Raw genomic sequence first — 25,050 nt, forward strand, 5'->3', positions numbered from 1 at the left:
TAACGTTTCATAAAATGTGGAGTTTTAAAATCAATTTCATCTTTGCAAGTAACTATCCTGTGACTTGATGCTTACTAGACTTATTGTGGTGATTATTTTGCGATGCATAAAAATATCAAATTACTGTACACCTGAAACTCATATAATATTATATGTTAATTATACCTCAATAAAAAGAACAGTTCTTGACTTCAGTGAACAGCAGAGTACTCAAAACTTTACCGAGATGGTGCACCTCTATTACTCCCACAGGAGTAGTTATTGGAAACTGAAAGAAATTTTAAAAAAATCAATTTCACCTTTGTAAATTAATATAATGAACGTGCAACATTCACATACAATGAAACACCTATCTAATGAAACAATGTCATCATTTTTTTGGTTACCCAAATGTCGTAAAGCATTGTTTTAAGGCTCTTTCCTTTCCATCCAAGTAGTTTACGTAGCTAATGACACAATGATAATATTTCTTTAGATCCTACAACACATCAAATCTGATGGAAGACCTGAAAATTTTGTATAAGACTGCTGGTCAGCAAGGCAAAGGAATCACTTTCATTTTCACAGACAATGAGATTAAGGATGAGTCATTTTTGGAATATATGAACAATGTTTTGTCATCGGGTGAGGTAGGAAACCTTCATTGGTTTTGTCTCTCCAGATTCCCTCCAACTTTAGAGCTGTCTGTATTTCCTTGCATTAGAGACTTGAATAAGTGCTGTTACTGAGGATTAGGTGATCAGTATGAAGAATGGCATTTTCTGTCGGGTTTGTGGAGAATAAAACTCTCAGTCAGAATGTGGAGCTGTACATTTAAAATGTGAATGAATATTCCAAGTGAAAAAATGAAAAAACAGAAGAAGGAGGTTACAAGGAAAGGCTGTGACTTTGCAGTTAATAATAGAATAGTTTGAGTATTTTAAAATGTGGTGTGTCTCGTCTTAAAGACTTTGGGTTAATTTTCTAAAGGTGAGCTGAAGGACACATATGGAGGAAACACATTATAAATGTGGAGCTACCTATTTTGATCTGTTTTCATATGCCTGTACTGAATGTGAATGTCTGCACTTCTGTCTCAGGTCTCCAACCTATTTGCTCGTGATGAGATGGATGACATTAACAGTGATCTCATGTCAGTCATGAAGAAAGAACACCCCAGACGCCCTCCAACCAATGAGAACCTGTATGACTACTTCATGAGTCGGGTCCGGCAGAACCTTCACACGGTGCTCTGCTTTTCCCCAGTGGGGGAGAAATTTCGAAATCGAGCTTTGAAGTTCCCCGCCCTGATTTCAGGATGCACTATTGACTGGTTCAGCCGATGGCCTAAGGACGCCTTAGTAGCTGGTTAGTGTGGTGGAAATTTTTGTGTCAGAGTTTCTGGTTTACAGTGTTTGTTTGTTTGCTGTTTACATTCTGTGCTGTTTGCCGTCTCTGTACTGGATTGAGCCAGAAGTCGCTGTGTCCAAGGTTTGAGGGTGTTTGCAAGGTGGTGTCCTTTCTTATTTGGTAGCTAATTTTTCCCAGAGCATGGTTAATAGAGAATAAGATCTGCAGTCTGTACACCGTTAGAGTAACGTACAATGATTCTACTGAGACTTTGTTCCAGTTGGATTCCTAGGCATGTTCTGGGATGTCACAGGAAGCCTCTGAGCTTTTTAATTTGACAGCATTTGTTTTCTTTAAGTGGGTTGGTAAACCTATTAGTAGTTGAAGCCAAATGTATCTTGGACATTTCCTTCTCGTGGCTGCAGTGCTGGAAATCAGATCGGAAATCGTTATCCAGCAATCCTCTCATGGTGTCTGTCCTTGAAAAAGGATGTTAACCAGAGTGTTTGGTGACTGGTCCTTGCTACTTCCGCTTCTGTTTGATCTTCTCCCCATGGAACAGTAATGCTTTTCTTACTCTGTAAATGAAATTGAACGTAGAAGTAGTAAAAGAGATGTTAGTGATCATTCATTTAGATTATGTTTTTTCAGCTTTTGCTGAGAAGTTATCTGTGGATATTTTAAGTGATAGCGATACTGAGGTCTCACCTCTGACCGATTGTATCAGAACCTCCGGGAACCCTGATTCAAGGGCAGTGGATTTCAAACTTTTTGCCTATTTATTGGGTTTTAATAATAATTAAGAAAAGTTTTATTTCCCAGTAAAATCTTACAGGTAAAACAGTGAAAAGTGGAGGGAAGGAAGGATTCCGGAGCCTCATTCCTCCCCCCGCCCCCCACCCCCCACCCCCCACTTCCTACACCTGTTCTCCAGTTCTGTGGTATCGAGTGAAAGAATGAGTGATGAACCTGTCTCCTGCCTTTTAGGGATGGAGAAGCTGAGGACAGAGAACCTGAGGGAATGGTCAGAGGTGCAAGAAGACAGTAGCATCAGTATTAGGGTTAGAACCAAGATATGTGTACCTTCCTTCGTCTGGGTAGTGCTGGCTCTGCTAAATGTCACTTCCTGAGGGGAACCTTCCCGTTTCACCTTCCCCCACTAAGCCAGTTCCCATTATCCATTGCACAGCACTCTGTGAATTTCCTTTATATATATATATAATAAATATGTAACAAACTCTTATCCACTGGGGAAGTTTTGTTCTCAGCATACTACAATTGACAATAGTTTTCCAACCTGTGGCCTTTACTCACAGATTATTTTAATATATTTGAAGTGCAAATGTACAGTTTTCTCTTTTGTCTTACAAGGTTTGAGAAAAGGCTGGTGATTTAAAATTTAAGTCCTATTAAAGTGTAAGTACAACTAAGGGGAAAACTTTAAAATTCCTTGAAGTAGGATATAAATGCTAAGCACAAAACGACAGTATTCAAGAGCTAAACGTTTACTATGAATATGATAATGAGTACACAAGTACTTTGCAAAATGTCATGTAAGGTATTATTATTAACAATAAAAACAACAATTCCAGGTGACGACGACTAATACACCATAACTAAGATGATTTAATTTAAATATAGAGCCTTTCCTGCCAATCCCTCTGGCAGTCATCCCTTCTCTCATAAGACAAAGGTCTTAGTGATCCTTCCCTTGTTAATTTCTCACCAATAGGAACCATTCTTTTAAATCTCTTCACATCAACCCCGGCCAAGATTCCATGTTGGGCTGGGGGATTTTCATTTCTCTGCCCCACCAAGCCAGTTCCCTTGTTACCCGTTTCATAGCACTCAGGTGAGTGTCCTGACCTTCTTGCATGTGTCTATTTGTTCGTTTATTCAGAACATATTTGTTGAGCTTCATGACATTTATTGAGCCGGCCGTGGTGGAGGGCAAGGCAGACTGGTTTCTTCACTCTGGAGTCCCTTCCTAGGCAGGCTCATTGATAGCCTCCTGTATAATAATGTGCCTCATCAGTGTTTATCTCCTGTTTGTCCTCTGTCTTGAAATCTGTGCACTTCACTGCCTGCTTGACCCATTCTCATGGATGTTTCATGGGCTCCTGAAACTCCATATGTATAAAACTGAACTGGTTTCCCTCTGGTCTCCCTCCCCTAGGAAGTCCCACTATCGTCCTCCAAACTCGGCAGTCAGAGAGCTGTCGTTAGCACCTCTCCTAACACCAACCCTCAATTCCACTCCATTACCAAGTCATGTCAACTTTATCTCCTAAATCCTGGTGGAATCTATCCGCCTGTCCCTTTCACTGACATCCTAGGCCAAGCAATCATTGTCACTCATCCAAATAGCTTTCTGATGATCTCTCCTCCTCTTTCACCTGTCTCCCATCCATCTCACCTTGGTGACAGAATAATGATCATCACACAAACCCAATCACATTATTTTCTATTTAAAAACTTCCATGTCCTCCCATTGCTTCTAGGAAAAAGGCCACGATCTTTACTGTAGCTTAAGGGCTGAGAAGAGCTGGCTCTGCTTACCTACCCAGCCTCACCCGAGGTTACTTTTCCCCAGCTCTGTTCTCCTTCATCCTTGGACATGCCACGTTTCTCCCCTTGCAATGCCTTCCACATCCTGTTGCCCCCTGCACCCTTCTCCCTTCGTCTGGATAATGCTGGCTCAGCTAAATGTCACTTCCGGAGGGAAACCTTCCCATTTCCTCTTCCCCCACTAAGCCAGTTCCCCTGTTACCCATTTCATAGCACTCTGCCTTTGCTTCCTGGGACTAAACAAAGTTTGTTAGCTGTGTGATTTATTTGATTAATGCTTATGTGTCCCACTAGACTGAAAACTCCACAATTTTGGCAACTACCAGCATCTGACACTTACAGTGTTGAATGAATGAATCAGTCTCTCAAAATTCATCCTTTTTCTATATTGTGGCCCTAACTTACTTACCATCTTCTCTAACCCGACACAAACCTTTTCTCTTTGTTTTTCTAGGTATACCTATTTTGTTTGTCTCTGATCATGCTTTAATCATTCTTATTCTTCCATATATTGTACCCCTTATCAAGAATATTCTCACTCATCTTCCTTGTTTAAGTTCCAAAACTTAATCAAGACTCATCATATCCTTGTATCCTTCTTTGTTCACTTAGGGACATTTAAATTTTTCCCCTTTCATGGGGGAAATTTATAGCACTTATACTTTATATAATGCACCTGGCTATTTAAATCTTTAAACCTTTTGATAACCAGTAAGCTTTGGTGGTTATGTCTCCAACCTACTCTAGTAAGCATTTACTGTGTTGGTCACAGTGGTGGAGAAAATAATTATAATAATAAATATAAAATCTTGTTGGGTAAACCAACATCTCCATGCCTAATCCTAACCTGCCTTCTGTTGTATTCAAAGAATACCATCTGTAGGTATTCAAGTGCTTTTTATTCTTTTTAGGAACTTAGCAACACGGTTTCAAGAAAACCCATTGTTTATTTTGCCTTCAGGATGTTGATTCTGAATTAAATTATTATCTCCAGCCACATCAATAAGGAAAATATATCATTTTGTTTGTGTTAGTATATTTCATTTAGATCATACTAAATATTTCCCATAAAAATATTAAATTATCGTGTATTTTTCTAATTAATTTATGTTTATTCTTTAAATGCATTATATTATTATTTTTTGAACTACTTTATTGAGATATGAGTGACATACAAAAGGCGGTACATATTTGATGTATACATCTCGATAAAATTGGAGGTAAGTACACACCCATCAAACCATTACCATAGTGTATGACATAATCATGTCCATCACCTCCTAAAGTTTCCTCCCACTCTATTTAATTATAATCATCATCATCATCATCATCGAAATTATTTTGTGGTAAGAACACTTCACATAAGATCTACTCTGTTAGCAAATTTTAAGTATACAAACAGTATTGTTAACTGTAGGCACAATCCTGAACAATAAATCTATAAGAATTACTCATTTTGCATAACTGAAACTTTACGCTTTTTGATGAATACCACCCCATTTACGCCTCCTCCCAACCCCTGGCAACCACAACTCCACTCTCTGCATTTGTGAATCTGACTATTTTAGATTCCCGATATAAGTGGTAGCATGTATTAATAGTATTGGTCTTCTGTGTCTGGCTTATTTCATTTAGCATAATACTCTCCAGGTTCATCCATGTTGTTGCAAATGTCAGGGTTTCCTTTTCTTTTTTTTAATATTCCATCACATATATACCATTTTCTTTTTTTGAATATTCCATCACATATATACCATATTTTCTTTATCCATTCATTCATCCATGAACATTTGTTTCCATGTCTTGGCTAATGTAAATAATACTGCAATGAACAGGGGAGTGCAGGTATCTCTTTGAGATAGTGATATCATTTCCTTTGGCTATGTACCCAAAGTGGGATTATTGGATCAGATGGTAGTTCTATTTTTAATTTTCGGGGGAACTTCCATACTATTTTCCATAGTGGCTATATCAATTTACATTCCCACTAATAGTGTACATGGATTCCCTTTTAGCCATATCCTAACTAACACTTGTTATTTTTTTGATAATAGCCATCCTAACAAGTTTGGGGTGATATCTCACTGTGATTCTGACTTGTGTTTACATTATTAGTGATTTTGAAAATCTTTCATATATCTGTTGGCAGTTTGTATGTCTTCTTTGCCCATTTTAATCAGGTTACTTGTTTTTTTTGCTATTGAGTTGTAGGAGTTATTTATTTTGGATATAATCCTTGATCAGATTTATAGTTTGCGAATATTTTCTCCCATTTTATAAGTTGCCTGTTTGCTTGTTAATTGTTTCCTATGCTGGGCAGAAGATTTTTAGTTTGATGCAATCCCACTTGTCTAGTTTTGCTTTTGTTGCTTTGCTTGTGTTGTTACATCCAAAGAAAATCATTGCCAAGACCAGTGTCAAGGAGCTCACCCAGTATGTTTTCTCCTAGGAGTTTTATGGTTTCCGATCTTATATTTAAGTTTTTAATCTGTTTTGAGTTGCTTTTTACGTATGGTACAAGGTAAGGGTCCAATTTCATTGTTTTGCATGTAGATATTCAGTTCTCCCAGCACCATTTTTTAGGGACTATCCTTTCCCTATTGTGTATTCTTGGCACTCTTGTTGAAGATCTGTTCACCATATATACTTGGATTTATTTCTGGACTCTATTCTGTTCCATTGGTGTATGTCTGTTTTTAATGCCAGTATCATACTGTTTTGATTACTATAGCTTTGTAACATATTTTGAAATCAGAAAGTGTGATGCATCCAGCTTTGTTCTTGCTCAAATTTGCTTTGGATATTTGTTTGGGACTCTTGTATTTCCAAGTGAATTTTAGGACTGTGTTTTCTACTTCTGTAAAAAACACCATTGGAATTTTGATAAGGGTTATGTTGAATCTGTAGATTGCTTTGGGTAACTATCATTTTAAAAATGATAGTTGAGTTCTTCTAACTCAAACACGTGATGTCTTTCCATACATTTATATCTACTTTAATTTCTTTCATTAGTGTTTTATAGTTTTCAGTGTACATCTTTCACTTCCTTAGTTAAGTTTATTCCTAAGTATTTTATTCTTTTTGATGTGCTTGTAAATGGGATGGTTTTTCTTAATTTCTTTTTTGGGTAGTTTTTTTGTTATAGTGTGGAGTATTTTTCTAATTTAAAGATGCTCAGAAGTTTCATATTAATATTTTGTACTATCTTAATAACTATAGTGCTTGTGAGAAAAATGTGTTACACATATGTATATGTGTGTGTATATATGTATATGTATACATATGTATATGTATACATATATATATAAATTTAAATTGACTGAGTCTCTTGATGAAGCATTTAAAGAAAAATATGCTTTGTTTTATGTTGTAAAATCCTGTCTTTACCATCGTTTAATAATCTCCATTTTAGCAAATCTTTCTTTTTAGCTTTATATGAAGTTGTTTTGAATTAATTGTTTCTGAATATCTGTATTATCTTCATTCTGGTGGTCTTGTATTTCCTAATGAAACTCTGTGATTCCAAAGTCATACTAAATCAATTAACTTCATTTGTATTTCTCTAAGGTAAAGATAATTATTAATGTTCTTTTACATTTCATTTTAAGCTAGCACACTGTTGTGAAAATAGGCCATTCTCACTTGAAAATAAAGTCTCAAGCATGATGAATACCATATATATGGATGTATATTTTTTCAAAGAAGGCCATTTTAATTATATAAATCAAATGGCTCACTTTGAAAATTATTACTTGATTTATAATATGCAAGATTTTGGAGTTCTGCTTCTCCAACTGCTTACACCTAACAGTGTAGTGTAAAGAGAAAAGAGGCAACTGCACACAACAACCCCTCAGAAAGTAATACCAACCATAGTACTACCCATGGTTTCCCAGAAAAATTATATTTTTTTATGAAGCTCATTAGTCAGTAAATATTTTTGAACTTTGGGCTTCAATTAAAAATGTTTTCTTCGTGCTCTAAAGCCTCTGCATAGTTTGGTTCTATTTGAAATTCTAAATCAAAGTGACCTGGACTTTGGAGTCCATCATCCCTGGGTTAGAATTCGCAATCTATCACCTATAAGCAAACTTCTGGGAACCTCATTATTCTTATGTACAAAATGTACATAATAATATTCATCACTGAGGGATGCTGTAAGGATAAACTGATAATGTTTTGTGATTTAGGATCTGCCAAGATTAGATATACTTGCCCTTCGAATGTGTCAATTAAGAATGTGTTTGTCTGTAAAAGAAAACGAGAGAAGCAGTGGCTTAAACAAGTGAGGTGTTTTTTTTTTCCTGCTACCAAGAAAATTCAGTCCAGGACAATTCCACTGGGGATCTTCTATCTTGCTGTCATCCGTAGGGGGGTGTGGCTCTTATTCTTACAGACACAGTTGGCTGTTGCGTGTTAAGGCATCGTTTCTTTTTTTTATTAATTAAAGTTTATTGGGGTAACAATTGTTAGTAAAGCCATTGTTTGTGCTGGCACCTCATGAAGCATTGCTTTTTACTTCAGGACAGGATTCTTCCCCAGGAACTTTTGTCTCCGTACCATTGTCCAGACATGAGTCACCCCTAATTACAAGAGCGTCTGGGGAATCAAAGAGTTTTAGTTGAGCAGATTGCTACCCTGAGCAAAATTGAAATTCCTTTAGTAATAAAGTGAGGATGGCTTCTGGATGGGCAATTAATGTGCCTTTCTCACCTTGTTACTTCAGTCTTTTTTTTTTTTAAATAATCCAAATGAAGTGGAAATTGGAGGACACCACTATTCAGGGACTGAGCCCCATGTCATCCCTTCTGTCCCATACATATCTCACCATATTCCCCGTCAAGTGACGTGAACACACAATACCAGGATATAACCCACATCAGCCTCAGACATCAACCTGAAGGCAGGCCCCCAACACTATAATTGCTGCTTTGGTGATTGGACATTGAAGATGATGGAAGGGTTTTCCATGACCTCTTTTCTGAGTCTCAGTAGCCTTGGTCACCCTAAGAGGAAGTGATCTTGCATTTATATAATTTTCCTGCATCATAGATCATGGGTCTATGGAAAAATGTACTTTGAATCCATCCTATCTTTATTTTTTTTTTTTTTTTACTTTTTGGAGAGACAAAAAGACAACTTGCTATGTAAAGAAAAAAGTCGCCATTATTGAGACTCTCTGCTCACATACAAAAGAAAATAATTATTGCATAGTAAACACAAGGAAATTTTCAGGAAGTGGGTACTTCCCTGAAGATACCCCATCATGCCAAGTAAAACACTTAGTATCATGCCTGGCTCTTTGTAAATATTACAGCTGTTATGGTTAGTACAAAAGATTTGTCATAGGTAAGAATTGTTCCTACATTTCCAATGCCCAGGCTTAAACTTCCTGGAAGTTAAACTGTTCTCTATAGAGGCTGCTTAACTCATATGAGGAAATACGACTTCTGAGTATCTTAATTTATTGCCTTTCAGTGTATATGGTAAACTATATTTGTAACCAAGTTGATAAATGGTCCCTATTATTTACATAAATGTAAATACTGCCCCACAATTACTGCATTGAGAACTTAGTTTAATGATCAATTACTAATGGTAAAAAGATACCATTTTTTATTTCTTTGACAACTATCACATAATAGATTTGGTCCCTTGATTCCTTTTCCTTCCTTCCCTTTTTATTGGCCATATTTCTGTTTGCAACTCTGATGTACATTATTTACTATTTTAAGTACTTCCTAAGCAAATCTATAGGCCATTTTTTCCTAAGATTCATAAAAATGATTGTGATAATATTTAGCTGCCTTATGCAAAACCCTTTTGCATTCCTCTGGGTAGAGACCAAGTGTCATACTCCTCTTTCACTCCATGGCACAATTGCAGTGGTGCATGTGTATTGTGTGTCAGACTAAGTGTGTGGTGATTGATTAGCACTGACTTTGTGCCCTATTCTTTTTTTTAATGCAGACTTTTTTTTTTTCTTTAAATTGGGGAATATTGGGGAACAGTGTGTTTCTTCAGGGCCCATCAGCTCCAAGTCGTTGTCCTTCAATCTAGTCATAGAGGGCACAGTTCAGCCTCAAGTCCAGTTACTGTTTTCAATCTTAGTTGCAAGGGGTGCAGCCCACCATCCCATGTGGGAATCAAACCGGCAACCCTGTTGTTCAGAGCTCACGCTCTAACCAACTGAGCTATTCGGCCGCCACTGTGGCCTATTCTTATGATAGAAAATGCTGTCTTCGACTTAGTCCTGTGTTTGGCACTGGTGGAAAGATAAAGGTCTTCAACAGGAGATTTTTTTACCCAAACATTTTTTAAAGGATGCTATAAATTAGAATGGACTGCAAATGACCAGCTTCTGCATTTATGAACAAGGTGGCCCAGGCATAAACCAATTTAGCGACGAACATTCCACATGCCAAGTGCAGTCAGAGCCTGGGAGAATTAAGGGTATGACAGGTTCTAAGTAAAAAAAATAAATAAATGGGATTGTTACATACCATGTTTCCCCCAAAATAAGACCTAACTGGAAAACATAAATAAGACCTAACAGGGAAAAGACCTAACTGGAAAAAAGCCCTAGCATGGTTTTTCAGGATGACATCCCCTGAACATAAACCCTAATGCATCTTTTGGAGCAAAAATTAATGTAAGACCCGGTCTTATTTTTGGGGAAACATGGTATGAATACCAGGAAGGCACTGGTTTCTGAGTTATTTGTGCCACTTTTGTCCTTATGTAAAGCATAAAACAGGCCGGCTGCTGACGAGAACCTGCAGCTGTGTAGAAGAGACTTCTTTGTGTTACACACAAAGAATGATGATAGGCTTAAAGTCTGTTATAGGTTTTTTCATAAAAGGGAAAATAAAATTGTTGATATCGTAGGCCTGGGACCAAAAATACTGACATATATCTGCCTAGGGAGGACTAAAAAAATGGTATGCAGTCATAAGAAATGTCTAAGTCTTTTAAAAATGGCCAATTAACCTTTACAATGGTAATTCACATTCATATTTCAGATGCTGTCATCTTTATTCTTTCTAGTATCTGAACACTTCCTCTCTTCCTATGATATTGACTGCAATTTGGAAACCAAGAAGGAAGTGGTCCAGTGCATGGGCTCTTTCCAGGACGGGGTAGCAGAGAAGTGTTTTGATTATTTCCAGAGATTTCGACGTTCTACCCACGTGACTCCCAAATCATACCTCTCCTTTATTCAGGGCTATAAGTTCATATATGGAGAGAAGCATGTGGAAGTGCAAACTCTGGCCAACAGGTATGTGTGAAGGTCACATATAAAGTTATTATAAAGCAGTGGCTCTCATCTGGGGACAGATCTGCTCCCAGAGAACATTTTTGTTTATTACAACTTGAGTGGTGGGGGAGGGTGGAGAGGTGCTACTGGCATCAAAGGAGTAGAGGCCAGGGGTGCTGCCAAGCATCCTCCAGTGCACAGGACAGTCCCCACAGTACCAGCCCCAAATAGTACCAGTAGTGCCGAGATTGGGAAACCCTCCTCTTAAGCCTATTCAAAGGGTTAGTCCATGGTTTCTAGGGCCTTTATTCTTGCCCAATAGGATAAAACATTGCTGTGTTTTTCTGTGGCCTACCACTTTGTATAATATTGATAGACATCATAGACCCGGAAGGAAGCTGAGATTCCAGACATCCTTCCTCCCTCCTCACACCCCCTCCCTCCCCACCCTTTCTGAGTGTCTAGGATAGAGAGTCTGTCTGGTGATTGTGTTCATTGCATAGTGAATACCCTACTCCCACTGAAATTTGCTTTAAGTGTCACCCTCTGCCCTGCTCTTTTCTGATGCTTGTGACTTCTGCCTGAATATGGCCAGAATCAGTGAGGCTTGTTACATGACGGACACCTGGGTAGGTGATTGGATTAAATGACTCCGAGGGCTATAGTCTTTAAGACACATTATTTCTGGTTCAGGCAGGCAGCTAATCCTTTTATGGTGTTGTTCTGATGGCTACATTCCCAAATCTTTCTTGATCTTCAAACTTTCTTCTTTTAACCTCATTGGTCTCTTCTGAACAATGGAAGTTATCAATTTTCCTTCCTCTGTGATAGGGCTTCAAGCATTTTAAATCTCTTGGCATTTAGCTGAACTTCATTAAGTGTGGTTCCTGCATGGTACAGATTCCAGACCCTCTGTTGTTCTTCATGTCACACAGAATATTTTTAGCAGGTTTTCTCTTCCCATACACTGTCTATGGAGAACATACACATGTCTTCAGTCTGGAATCAAGCCTGGACCTATACCTTTTTGTTAAAGCCCTGTTGTATTTGCTACTTGTATATATACTCATTCTTCAAATATGGCCATTACTCTCCATATTAGCAGACCAGTACTTGGAAAATGTGACCAAGTACCCTAAACTTTAATATTGCTCCCTTGGATTTTCAATCCCAGAATGAATACTGGATTGAAAAAGTTGAAAGAAGCTTCGGAGTCTGTTGCTGCCCTGAGCAAAGAACTGGAAGTGAAAGAAAAGGAGTTACAAGTGGCCAACGATAAAGCCGACATGGTGAGTGGACATTGACATGTGTACCCCATTCACTCTGACTTCCCAGTTCATACATGTTAATGATGTGTTCATAAACACTAAGTAATAACCAGGAGAATGTAAATTATGTATTTCCATTAGGATATAATACTCTTAACTCTATATATGAAAATTATGTAAGTGGGCAAAAATCAACAAATCAAAGCAACATATGCCTTTTCAGCTGGATCTTTGATAATTTTTGACGAGGTATTTTTTCCTGTTGTTTTCTATTGGATTAGGTCTTAAAGGAAGTGACAATGAAGGCACAGGCTGCTGAAAAAGTCAAGGCTGAGGTACAGAAGGTGAAGGACAAAGCACAAGCCATTGTAGACAGCATCTCTAAAGATAAAGCCATTGCTGAAGAGAAGCTGGAAGCAGCTAAACCAGCTTTAGAAGAGGCGGAAGCAGCCCTGCAGGTAAATCTGTGTGAGAGAATGGATGTCTGGCTTAGGTCCGAGAAGGAGAACTGAGAAAAGATGAATAACAATGGGAAATGTTCTACCTCTTCACACCAAGGCTCTCTCCACGGCAACAACTTCAAGTAATATTTGTGTTTGGAGATATTACTAGATCCTTATAGATTTGGCATGTGCTACCTCCTATCTCATTTCTATGGTGGTCAGGAATCCTGAGTTCTCATTTCTGCTCTGTCACCAAGCTCTGTGACATTAGGAAGGTCACCTAAAATTTCTAAAGTAGCATTTCCTCACTCATCCCTTGAAGAACTTGGGGTGGGACTGTAAGATACACTGTTCTCTGAGTTCATCCGTGAATCACCCAAATAAGAACTACCGATCTAACGTAGCTCATTAATAATGTCAGAGCTTGAGCAGGCTTATTTCACTTAGCATAATGACCTCTCGGTCTTTCCATGCTGTCATAAATGGCAGGATTTCTTTCTTTCTTTTTTTTTTTTAAGGCTGAACTATATACTGGGGGTGCCAAAAAATGTATACACATTTTAAGAGATGGTCAGTGTTGCTCAAGCAGTAGTTTGCTGTAATCCAAAGTGTCTGGACGCTGATGGTCATCACTTCGAGCACCTCTTGTCATTGCAGAAGTCAAACGTGACTTGTATTCATCTTTTGTGATCGGTATATGTTGAGTATTACAATTTTAATAGTTTTTTCCTTTCTTAAAATGTGTATACATATTTTTGGCATGCTCTGTATATATAAAACATTTCCTTTATTCATTCATCCATTGGTAGACATTTAGGTTGCCTCCACGTGTTGGCTAATGTGAATAATCCAGCAGTGAACATGAGGGAGCAGCTATCTCTTCAAGACCCTATACTCATCCTCCCTCCTACTCTTTTTAGGCACATTGGCATCACTGACCAACCGAGAGAAGGCAATGATAGTGTAAAGAAACTTCTAAATCTTTACTGAACTTATGATACCTAATGGCATTATAGGAATAGAACATATGGCATCTCAGGTTTTGCTTAAAAACTTACATTTTCCCAAGATTTAAAAGGCTTAGCATCTCATTTCATATTATAAAGTATTTTTCAGTACTCTCCTAATTCAGTGCTCTCTATCACTAAAATGTTCTGCGTTGTGTAATCATCAGTGCAGGGATGTGTGGAAAGAGGGGTAAGGTGATGGGGTTGAATGAGAGATTTTTAATTTCTTTCATTGGTTCTGACTCCATCTTATTGCCTCTTTGGGAGCTTTTGAAATCTTGAAATATGGTACCACCAGTGTATACTAAGAAAATTCTAGGTACATCCAAACTCAAACATTTTGTCATCAGGTTACATGAATCAATACGACAAATTCCTATCTTAATGCTACATTCCCCTTTCTACAGCTAAAGTAAAATAATCATGTTTAGCTCTTATACCTTATACAACTTTAATTTGACCCTACCGTCTCCATTGGCTGCTATTATATTTCTTTCCTTTCCTTTACATCCATGCATCTCAAATTAAGGTCTATCTGACATTTCTAATTTTTTACCACAAATTTTTCTTCACTTCCAGCTGTCTAGCTTTCACAAATACTACTAGTCTATTGAAACAAACCTTTCAAAGTATGTAGTTACATTCCTAATTATCAAATTCAGTGGCTTTCTTATTTTTCTCAATCCTTGGAAAAAAGATTGTCAGCTTTGATGAGAAGGTCATTGGGTATCTTCTTTTGGCAAGAGGGGTACGAATGCAAAAAAGATGGAAGGTTTTAAAGATCTGGAAGGAATGAGTGTACACTACTTGTGCTCAAAATGGGGCCATATCAGATTCTTATATTTAATATTTTCCCAATACTTATTCCATAAAGAGTTTAAGAGATAGAACACTTATTATCAACCCCAAAGGCTCTGTGTGCTATTAAATAATTTACTCTATAAGAATCTAGGTACTAGAAATGGAACAGAACTTTTCTAAGAGCTTAGTGAAATTCTTATTGCCCAATTTCTATCATTTAAAGGTCAGTTCCCAGCTAAGAAACCTCTAATTATTCAATCTGTCAGCCCTGAGGCTACCCACTGGTGTCAGTCCACTGTGACAAGTCAGAGTTGCTTAAGAGAGAGAGCGGCAGATTCTTGACCTACATGCCTAATGAGTCAAAAAGCACTGCAAATACTGGAGTTTTCTTGATTGAGAATCCCTGTATCTATATAAGTGCTGACTATTCCTTTTCTTTCAGAATACCCTCTTCTTATTTCTGACACTAAGTGGGCTATACAGTTTTCGGGAAGTCACAACTCTGTTAGCTCACCAACATTTCTCTCCTTGTTGTCAGATTGAATTGTAAACATTTGAACTTTTTGGGACCTGGGTGTCTTTGAGATTCCATATTCATCTAGCCCCCATGACCACATCTAACTTAAAAATGCTTGTTTTCCTCCGTTGAAATAATAGCACTTAGAGATGAAAGGTTTGTCTCCACTTTGTCATTGCAGATTGGGTAATAACCTCCTTTTCTCTCTCAGACCATCAAGCCTTCGGACATTGCTACCGTCCGGACACTGGGCCGACCCCCCCACCTCATCATGAGAATCATGGATTGTGTGCTGCTGCTGTTTCAGAGGAAAGTCAATGCAGTGAAAATTGACCTGGAAAAAAGCTGTACAATTCCTTCCTGGCAGGAATCTTTAAAACTGATGACTGCAGGGAACTTTTTACAGAATTTACAGGTTGGTAGTTCAATAATGATGGGCCGAGAGGAGACCAGGCTTTATTAGAGTATCTGAGTCATTTAATAGCATCCGTTTTTAAAAAGAATTTACTTGGCATACCTATTCTTACTTACTAAATTTTTTTCATCTTCGTTGGGGTATAATTGACAAATAAATAAAAGTTGCATGTATTTAAAGTGTACAAATTGATGTTTTGATATATGTATATATTGTGAAATAATCACCATAATCAAGCTGATTAAAATATCCTTCATCTCACAAAGTCACCATTTTCTTTTGTTTCTCTTTTTTGTGATGAGAACACTTAAGATCTATCCTCTTAGCAAATTTCAAGTATACAATTCAGTAGTGTTGACTATGTTCACATTGCTGTAATAAGGTCCCCAGAACTTACTCATTATGCATAACTGCTGCTTTGTATCCCTTGACTAACATCTTCCCATTTTTCTCTCCCCCCAGTCCCTGGCAACCACCATTCTACTCTCTGCTTCTATGAGTTTGACTATATTAGATTCCACAGATAAGTGAGATCATACGGTATTTGTCTTTCTGTGCCTGGCTTTTTCCCTTAGCATAATGTCCTCCAGGTCCATCCATGTTGATATAATGGCAGGATTTCATTCTTTTTTAAGGCTGAGTAATATTCCACACACACGTTTTGTAGCATTTTTTCAGAGTAGAATTTCCTCTTTCAAATATAAGACATTTTAAGCTTTAGAGGTTTTCCTGACAAATCTTAGGAGTATGAAAGCATCATCAATGACATATTTCAATCAGAGTTAAAAAATCATTGTAAGGAGATAATACAGATTTGCATATGTTACATACATATAATACAAATATATACTTATATATTTCGAGTCTCTATAGTAATGTTTGAGTATTAATTTGCATAATTTTTGTTTTATTATGAGATCAAATTTACATATAATAAAATGCACATATTTTAAGTATATAGCTTGATAAATATTTACATATGTATGTACCTGTTAGTAAACATTAAAGTCAAGGTTTTTATTTTAAGATCCCAGAAATCTCTAAGGACATCCCAGTCAATAACTTCCCCTAAAATAACTGATTATTCTGACCTTTATACCTTTGAAATTTACATATATGAAATCATATCACATGAACACTTCTGTTTCGACCTCTTTAACATGTCTGTGACATTCTTATTGTTGCACAGGACAGTATTTTCTTCTTTTTTCATTGCTATATATAGCTTTTCAGTATAGGAATATGCAGTAGTACATAGTAAATGTTTAACAATTGCTTCTCTGGGGAAAAAAAGAAAAAAAAAAGCTCTGATTTGTAGTGATTGCCAATTTCCATGGTAAGGCTATCCCACAGTGACCAATTTCAAGCTCCAAAAATGACATTGCTGAAGGAGTCCTGGGGAAGAGGTGCATAGTAGCCTGCCGTTATGTAGGATTTCTACCATGTAGGTACGATACATGTAAATGACCTCAAAAACATAGATAGTGAAATGTAGTAAAAGAAGTATATGTTATTTGGCTATTTGTTATTTTTGATTTAAATAAAAGTTATTGAATTGTAAGTTACACAATTTTTAATAAAGGCTGTGTTTCAAAACAGTTTGCAGAATGCCTGAAAATGTAGCCATCATTTCTCATGAGCTTGTATGAGCCAGCATCAGTGCGAACACTGTGATATGCTTCAGTTTGTTTGTCCATTGTACCATTGATTAATTTTTGGATTGTTGCTTTTGTTTGGTTATTAATAATGCTACTATGAATATTGGTCTACAGGTCATTTGGTGGGCATATTGGCATTTATGTTTAGGAGTGCAATTTCTGGGTCTGAGGTTCTATATTTAATCAGCTGAGGTAGATTGTGCTCCAGAGTTTTCAAAAAGAGTTCTATCAGTTTACATACCCACCAATAGTGTGTAAGTTGTTCCACATCTTCACCATTTTCTGCTTTGAGATATTCTGATGGGTTTGTAGTAGAGTCTTATAATTTGCATCATTTCCCTGATGACTAATGATGCTGAAAATTTTTTTATTGGTTTATGAGCCTCTTGGGAATTCTTTTGTTAAGTGCCTGTTTAGGTCTCTTGTCCATTTAAATTTTTCATGTGTAGGTTTTTCTTTTGGTATGAAATTTGAGTAATTTATCATTTACACATTTGCAACTATCTCCTCCCACTTTCTACCTTAGTTGTTCCTTCCTTTAATGGTGTCTTTTGATAAGCAGACATTCATAAGTTTAGTCCAATTTTTCAGTATTTTCCTTAATAGTGCTTTCTGTGCTCTGCTTAGGAAATCTTTGCCCATCTCTAAGGCACAATAAATGCTTCTGTGTTTACTTCTAGAAGTTTTATTGTTTCTTCCTTCATATTTAGACCTTGCAACAACTAGTTAGGAATACCCAACCCACATCCATTTCCCAAACATTAACTTTAGCACCATCTTACCTTCAGTTTTCAGTTCAGCATTGCCCCGTGGCTGCTGTGGCGAGAGCATCTTACAGCATCCATGACAGGAAGTAGCTTATGAAACTAGTGGCCACACAGACTTGTCCCAGAATATTAAAATATGAGACTCCATGATGTGTCACTGTGAAGGAATAACATGATATTTGATTGAAGAGGAGATGGTGATTAACTCTGTGTGAGTCGAAATGGTGGTGGTGACAGGGGAGACTCAAAAAGTTTTCCCAGAAAAATGTGACAGTGGAACTGGACGTCGAATAGCATACTGGCAAGTGACTCTCGGCTCCTTGCATTGCATATCTTGTGGCAGAGCAGGATTCTGTCTTGGAAGCTCCCTTGCTATTTGCCTTTTGTCACCATCACATATCTGTTGCTCCCAGATATTGGGATGCTCCCAGATATTCTGATTTTTCATCTGGTTTCACTCTTTCCCAAGTCTCATTAAAGAAACTTGCATTAAAACAGGCCTGAAAGAGTTGTGTTCTACCCGACAGTATGTATCTCCTGTGAAAGCTTGTTTCCCTGAATTATTTAGGTGCTAAATATTTTCTGTTTGGAAAACATTTAATCATCCTCTTTTAGATGATCAAACACCACTTTTAAAAGTTCCATTGTTATTGTTTGCCCAGTATTTTCTTTTGATGCAAGGAGGCATTTTTTAAATCCTTTTCTGCTACTATTTAAAAATTTTCATACCTCCAGAAGTTAAGAGTTCTGTCATATTCTTGATGGTTCTATGATTAAAAATTAATTCATCACCCTCAAGGCCTAATGTGCAAGTTATTATCTTCACATTTCAGGCAAGTTTAATAGAACCTCTGTCTGAATGTATTAAGCATTTAGTTGCTGCTAAATGCTAAATATATATGTCCTGAGGCCGAATATACCCATATATATTTATTTTCCATTGTTGATTTTATGGTTTGTAATTCACCTAGGTAGGATTAAAGACATGAAAATTCTATTGCTTTGGAAATTCTCATAACCATATTAGTGTTTCATCATTAAAACAATTTCCTTTCTCCTTGGATTCTAGAAAATTTATTTAGGGTTGGTATCTCTTGTCCACAGAAGATGAAGTATACTCGGATTTCTTCCTTGTTTATTCTGCTTTCACCGTCAGGACTTTTGCCTAATATCTTGAAATATTGACAAAATATGAAGTCATTTGCTCATTTTGGTTGTCAACAGTTTCAATGGCATTGTGAGCATAATTTGAACATGACTTCATGGGAAGTAGTATTTTGACTTAATTTTACTTCTTTTTCATAGCAATTCCCCAAAGATACAATCAACGAAGAAGTGATAGAATTTTTGAATCCTTACTTTGAAATGGCAGACTACAACATCGAAACTGCTAAACGCGTGTGTGGGAATGTAGCCGGTCTTTGTTCCTGGACCAAAGCCATGGCTTCCTTCTTTTCTATAAACAGAGAGGTGTTGCCTCTGAAGGTAAGCCTCCTAGGTAGAACCGCGTGGTGTGTACCTGCAAGGGGTCGCTAGGTCAGCTGTTCTGGTCTTTTCACACAGCACAGGAGCTTTCAGCCTTTGGTGTTATTGTACGCAAGTCCACCGGGGCAGCAAGTGCTAGAAAGGCCAAGTACAAGATGTTTCTTCTCTGTAATCCTACTCTAGTCAGAATGGTGTGAGCCTTTAAGCATGGATCCTCTACAAGGATAGTAAGTCCATGTGGGCTGCAGGGTATATTTGCTACACAATGTCAACTTGGAAAAAAAAAAGGAAACACAGAAAACTATATATAGCACAGAATCTCCTGGTAACATCTAAGCTCTCGTGCCAGGGAATCCTGTGAATTAGGAAGGGTCCACACGCAGACGTTGGAGCTTGGTTGAAAGGCATGACAGTATTTCCTGTTCTCTTCTTTGTCCCTCAGGGAAAAAACTGAATACCATGTCTTTGTTATTTAATGTGATTTGAGAATATGCCTATGTTTCCTTTTGAGTAATTGCATTTCTCAGCTTCCTTTTGTACCCGTTTCCCGCCCCCAACTTCCCCCCATCCATGACACTCAGTCTTCAGTAGATGGAGAGGCAAGTACATGTTTTGAAAATAGGATACTGATGTCTCAAAAATCATACCTTATGGCTTGGTTGATTTCTTTGCTTTTGTATGAGTCTGACCTCTCTCAACCATCAACTAAAATTCACTCACACTTAAAACTATTTAAAAAGGGATGTAATAATCATGATAAAAATGATCCAGACTAGAAAGAAGATAGGGATAGAATTGCTAGTCCCATTTTATTTTCTAATTATTACCATCCCAGGACCATTTATTCAGTCCTGGAGGCCCTTGAGGTCCTAGGGCAGCCTTAAAAGAAAAGAGTCTCATTTGGCTCAGAGACTTTAAGAGCAAAGAATTGATGTCGTGCTGGCTGACATTATGAATCTGGGACCATTGAAGGCTCCAGTGTGGCTCAAAAATGGCCATTGTGATATTGACTGAATTATAATCACCGCATCCAATGAAAAGTACAGGTCTTCCTTTAGACATTTTCCAGTGAGTAAGTTGAAATCATGATGGATAGTTTTTATTTTGTTGTAGTTATTTTTTAAAAAATGAGCTGAGATCCACAAGAAGTAGTGGGCATTCTGAACAAGACTTACATAAGAGCGATGAAGCCTCCTGCCTGTGTTTAGTACATTTCAGCCTCCATCCAGACCCAGGACAATCTAGACGCTACAGTCAGAAGTGAAGAGAGCACCGTCAGAAAGGGGAAGCTTGTACCTGCTCCCGGAACCTGCACTTCTTTTTTTGAGAAGTCTGTTCTGGGAATGCCCTCCTCTATTCTTAGGAACATCCAGCACCTGGGTGCATTCATTTTGTCAGGTGCCTCCTAATGGCAGTCAGAACAACATACGAAGTCACGTAGATCCTACATCTTCACTGCACAGAGAGAAGTAGAAGAAGAAGGGAGAGCAAGTTACCACTGGACAATTCTGCTTAATATGTTAAGAAATACAGTCCGAGGCCTCTAACTTATCTTATTTCTGGAGGGGCTCCACTCACAAACTCCTGCTTCCTAAGTGAGGAGAGATTAAGGACACGCATTACATTCCAGTTGGAACCTCTGCTGATTAATAACGGAGATACATAGGGGCAGTGCATTTTCATTTTTACAATAGCTGAGCCAAGTGTTTTCTAGTAGTGAATAAGTATTAATTACAACAAGTGTTAATTATAACAACAGCAATTTAGATTCTATTCAAGGTCATCATAAGGTGATCTCTCTTGAAAACTCTATGAAAACCAGTAAATATCAGTTCATATAAACAGAACATTACAACAGTAAAGCCTTAAATATTGAACACGACTAGTAAAAATAACATCTATTATATACTGAACTCTTGTTATATGTCAATTCTCAGATTTGGGTTTTTACATGTCTTCTCTTTTCATCTTCATACACACACACACACACACACACACAAATCCTAGGAGGTAGTTTTTCAATATTTCAATGGAGAAACTGAGACTCAGAGTTTAAGCAACGAGCTCCTAAAGTGACCAATTGGATTTGAAACATTCTATACTCTTTGGTTAGCAATTTTTGAGAGCGTCATTAAAAAAAATTTTTTTTTGAGTAAAGTCTTAGAAAATATTCAAGATATTGGGGGCCGTGATAGTTTGACCTTAGTAAGTTGGCACTATGACCTAGCTAGTCTTCCATGTTTAACACATGGCAACAGCTTCAGCTTAAAGAGCTGAGAGAAAAGTGTTTCAAGAGTCTGTCTCTTTAGAAACTATAATTTTTAAGACATGCTTTTGCCAATCATGTGTGTTAGCTATGGAACTCAGACTTTCCCTTAAAGAATTATTCTGCCAAAATTTGGGAGCTTGAAGTTTTCAGATAGGAAAATCATTTGCTAAAAGAATTTGTGGATGGTAATCTTTTCTTCTCAAACATTTCAGAAAGAATATGGGTTTAGTAGTGGATCTTCCCATTAATGTCATTTTTAACATTTTAAAGACTTAAAAGGAGAAACTTGATTTCTAAAAAAATTTCAAAAGACTCTAAATTCCTGTAAGCATGGGCTATTTTCTATACCTCATGTTTTGCTAATACTGCTTTTGATTATGTCTATTGTGTCTAATTTGGTAATGTCTTTAAACAAATATTTTTAATTGGTCACAGCTCAAGGTATCAGTTATTTTCTGGGAGACAACAATATATAAAAATTATAGGAACAACATCAAGACCGTGACTACCCATAAAACCTGTCTTCATATTCAGTGAATAGTTATGTTCCATCCTTTATCTTGTTTTAACATTTTCATTAACAGTGATCAGTCCTGTGAAGCACATGGTTTTAAATAGAAAGGATTTTAATTTTTCTACAACTCTTAATATTACAATGTTCTGATCTAGGAATTGGCAAACTGTGGCCCACAGGCCAGGTTAAACCCATTACCCACATTTCTATGGCTCATGAATTAAGAATAGTTTCTACATTTTTAAATAAGTACCTAAACAATAGTCTCAATTTTGCCTCTTGGCCTAAAATATTTACTACCAGGCACTGTAGGGAAAAAAAATGGCTGACTTCTATTCTCATGAATTCTGATTTTCTGCTTGTAAACAAATTAATCAAGTTCACATGAAAATGTAGTCTTGACTTACTGTAATTTGAAAAGACCCTAACGATCGAACAAAGAAAAGGTGTAACCAGGAGACATTGTTGAGTTTTCTCAGACTCTGGAATGCTGCAGGTTGGGTTTGCTGCCCATCCCGTCACCGTGTATGTGTCCCATGCAGGCCAACTTGGTGGTGCAGGAGAATCGCCATGTGGTGGCCATGCAGGACCTGCAGAAGGCCCAGGCAGAGCTGGATGCCAAGCAAGCAGAACTTGATGTGGTACAGGCTGAGTACGAACAGGCCATGAGTGAAAAGCAGGTAACTGTCCTCTGCGTGGGAGGGACCGTCACATACCTGCGTGGCTCTGGTGAAACTTTCACTCCTCTTCTACTGTCTTGCTCCAAGGGTTTGGTTTTTCCGCCAGGATTCATTTAATGTATACATAACACATAGATAGCACATGACCCCCCACAAAGCCCCAGAGTTTGTTTCTAACAGACACCAAGGACCTTTGGTGTAGCGTCAGGATGTTCAGCCAAGATAGGAGTCAGTTCTGGAACATTCTGAGTTTTTTTTATTAATGGCGGTAACAGCATCTTCTGTAGCATTTTTTATTGTTTTTCAAATCATGTCCCCCCCCCCACTTATTTAATCTTTGAAACAATCTTTGTAAGTAGGTAGATAATTTTATTTTATTCTCATTTTAGAGAAAGGAACTGAGTGAGGCGCATAGAGGACAAGACAAAGGCTCTTGGTCATAGGCAGGGGTCCTAGGGCGGGAATGGACCTTGGTCTTCTGATGTCTACTGAGGCCTCTCGGCTGGACCTACAGGACTGGCCACATGGCTGTATCCCAATGACAGTGACCATCCACAACCTTCTCAGCCTATGCGTATTTTGCAGTGTTGGCACCTTTCAGAATCTGGGTTCGTGTTTCTCATACACTGGGCAACAAACTCTTTATGCTGTTTATACTAATTCTGGCTCCACTGGGGCCTCCTCCCTTCTGGCAGATCTAACCCAGTCCTAATGTAGCTCAAGTTTCATGACCCCTCACTCGCACAGATCCCCAAGAGTGCTGGGGTGACTGGGAGTTCTCTGGGGATGGCAAACCAGGTTACAACTGGCAAGTCTGCGTGTGTAAGCATTCAGATGAAACACCTAGAGATCTCAGAGGAAAGCCACCTGAGTTTCCAAGTCACTGGGACTTTGTCGTGATTCCCCGCCACCCCCTTATTCTAACTACATGTTCTATTTGGTAGTTAGTATTTATAAAAATACTTTAATGGTTTTCTTAAAGTGGTCTCTAGATTATCTAAGCTTCTGGCCCCACAAAATTTTTATTTGCCTCTGATAAATACTATCCTTGGTAAATAAGAACTAGATTCACTCTATTCTTTCCTTGATGATTTTATGGCATTTACCCCTGACCCTTCTCAGCTGTCTCTTGGCTGGATGGAGATTCCTGCTCTCCTAGTCTGTTGCCTGATAGGAGTCCCAATGAGGGGATGTAGTGAACATTTCACTTTCAACATGTGCAGAATGTATGATATTTTCTCTTAAAGATAAGTCCCCTGAAAGCAAAATAAGACATTTTAGAAGTTTCAAGGAGGTAATTATAGCACCTATTTGGGTTTGTTACTTATGCCCTATGGAATTCCCTTATAGTAAAAGAGAAACTTGACATTGCAATTTGAAAGAGTACTTCAGAAACTGTGAGAAAGGCTTGTTCATTTTTATCTCCTGGACGCTTGCTTCTATCAGGCAGCACTACTGAATATAGTAAAATATTTCACAGCCTCATTTTATTATGTTTCAGTTGTAACGTTTTTGCCTTAGCTCATTCAATAAGCTTGTTTGTTTTCAAGCATCTGCTTTTTGTTAGGTAAATAGTCATGGGACCACACAAGAACTACTACTGTAAAGGTATGGCTCTGACTTTAAAACTCGTTTCAACAAATGTCAAGTTTTTAAAATTAAAAACCCTAAGTCTGGCTGTAAGCCCACCTGCCATCCACATCCTGAAGTGAACTTGACCTTCAGTCATTTTGTTGCTCCGTGTCCCTCCATTGGGCTCTCTGGGAGTGCAGGGGGCTTATGGACCCCCGAAGGCAGGGGAAGGGCCTGGAGTCTGCAGTTCATCGTGGTCACACCCAGTAACCTCCTGACCCAGGCCCGTGCAATCCCTGTAGGAGTGTATGTCCTGCTTCTCTCTGCACAGGACCGTGCCTTTGTGGCCGACCCACTTCCCTTCGCCCTGTGGACAGCTAGTCACACTCTGGCAGCACTGTGAGAGAGTGGGCTGGGGGGAATGCTCATGGAACCCAGGAAATTCTGCACAGCCCCCAGCCAGGCTCAGAGGGAAAATCTCTCCTCCCTCCTGTTCCCT

General features: G+C 38.0%; 1 protein-coding gene across 2 annotated transcripts in view; it reads left to right on the forward strand.

The window, feature by feature from the left end:
- The window catches only part of DNAH5 (dynein axonemal heavy chain 5), a 241,550-nt gene that overhangs the window by 167,470 nt on the left and 49,030 nt on the right, over positions 1-25,050 (forward strand). For both annotated transcript variants that reach the window (XM_081054213.1, XM_081054212.1), the window contains exons 54-61: positions 476-629; positions 1,080-1,347; positions 10,945-11,176; positions 12,330-12,444; positions 12,705-12,881; positions 15,403-15,606; positions 19,337-19,516; positions 22,842-22,979. In XM_081054213.1, the coding sequence (XP_080910339.1) occupies positions 476-629; positions 1,080-1,347; positions 10,945-11,176; positions 12,330-12,444; positions 12,705-12,881; positions 15,403-15,606; positions 19,337-19,516; positions 22,842-22,979 (1,468 nt within the window). The remainder of the gene's footprint in view (positions 1-475; positions 630-1,079; positions 1,348-10,944; positions 11,177-12,329; positions 12,445-12,704; positions 12,882-15,402; positions 15,607-19,336; positions 19,517-22,841; positions 22,980-25,050) is intronic.

The sequence above is a fragment of the Rhinolophus hipposideros genome (genome assembly GCF_964194185.1).
Source record: "Rhinolophus hipposideros genome assembly, chromosome: 7".
In the NCBI taxonomy this organism is placed as follows: Eukaryota; Metazoa; Chordata; class Mammalia; order Chiroptera; family Rhinolophidae; genus Rhinolophus; species Rhinolophus hipposideros.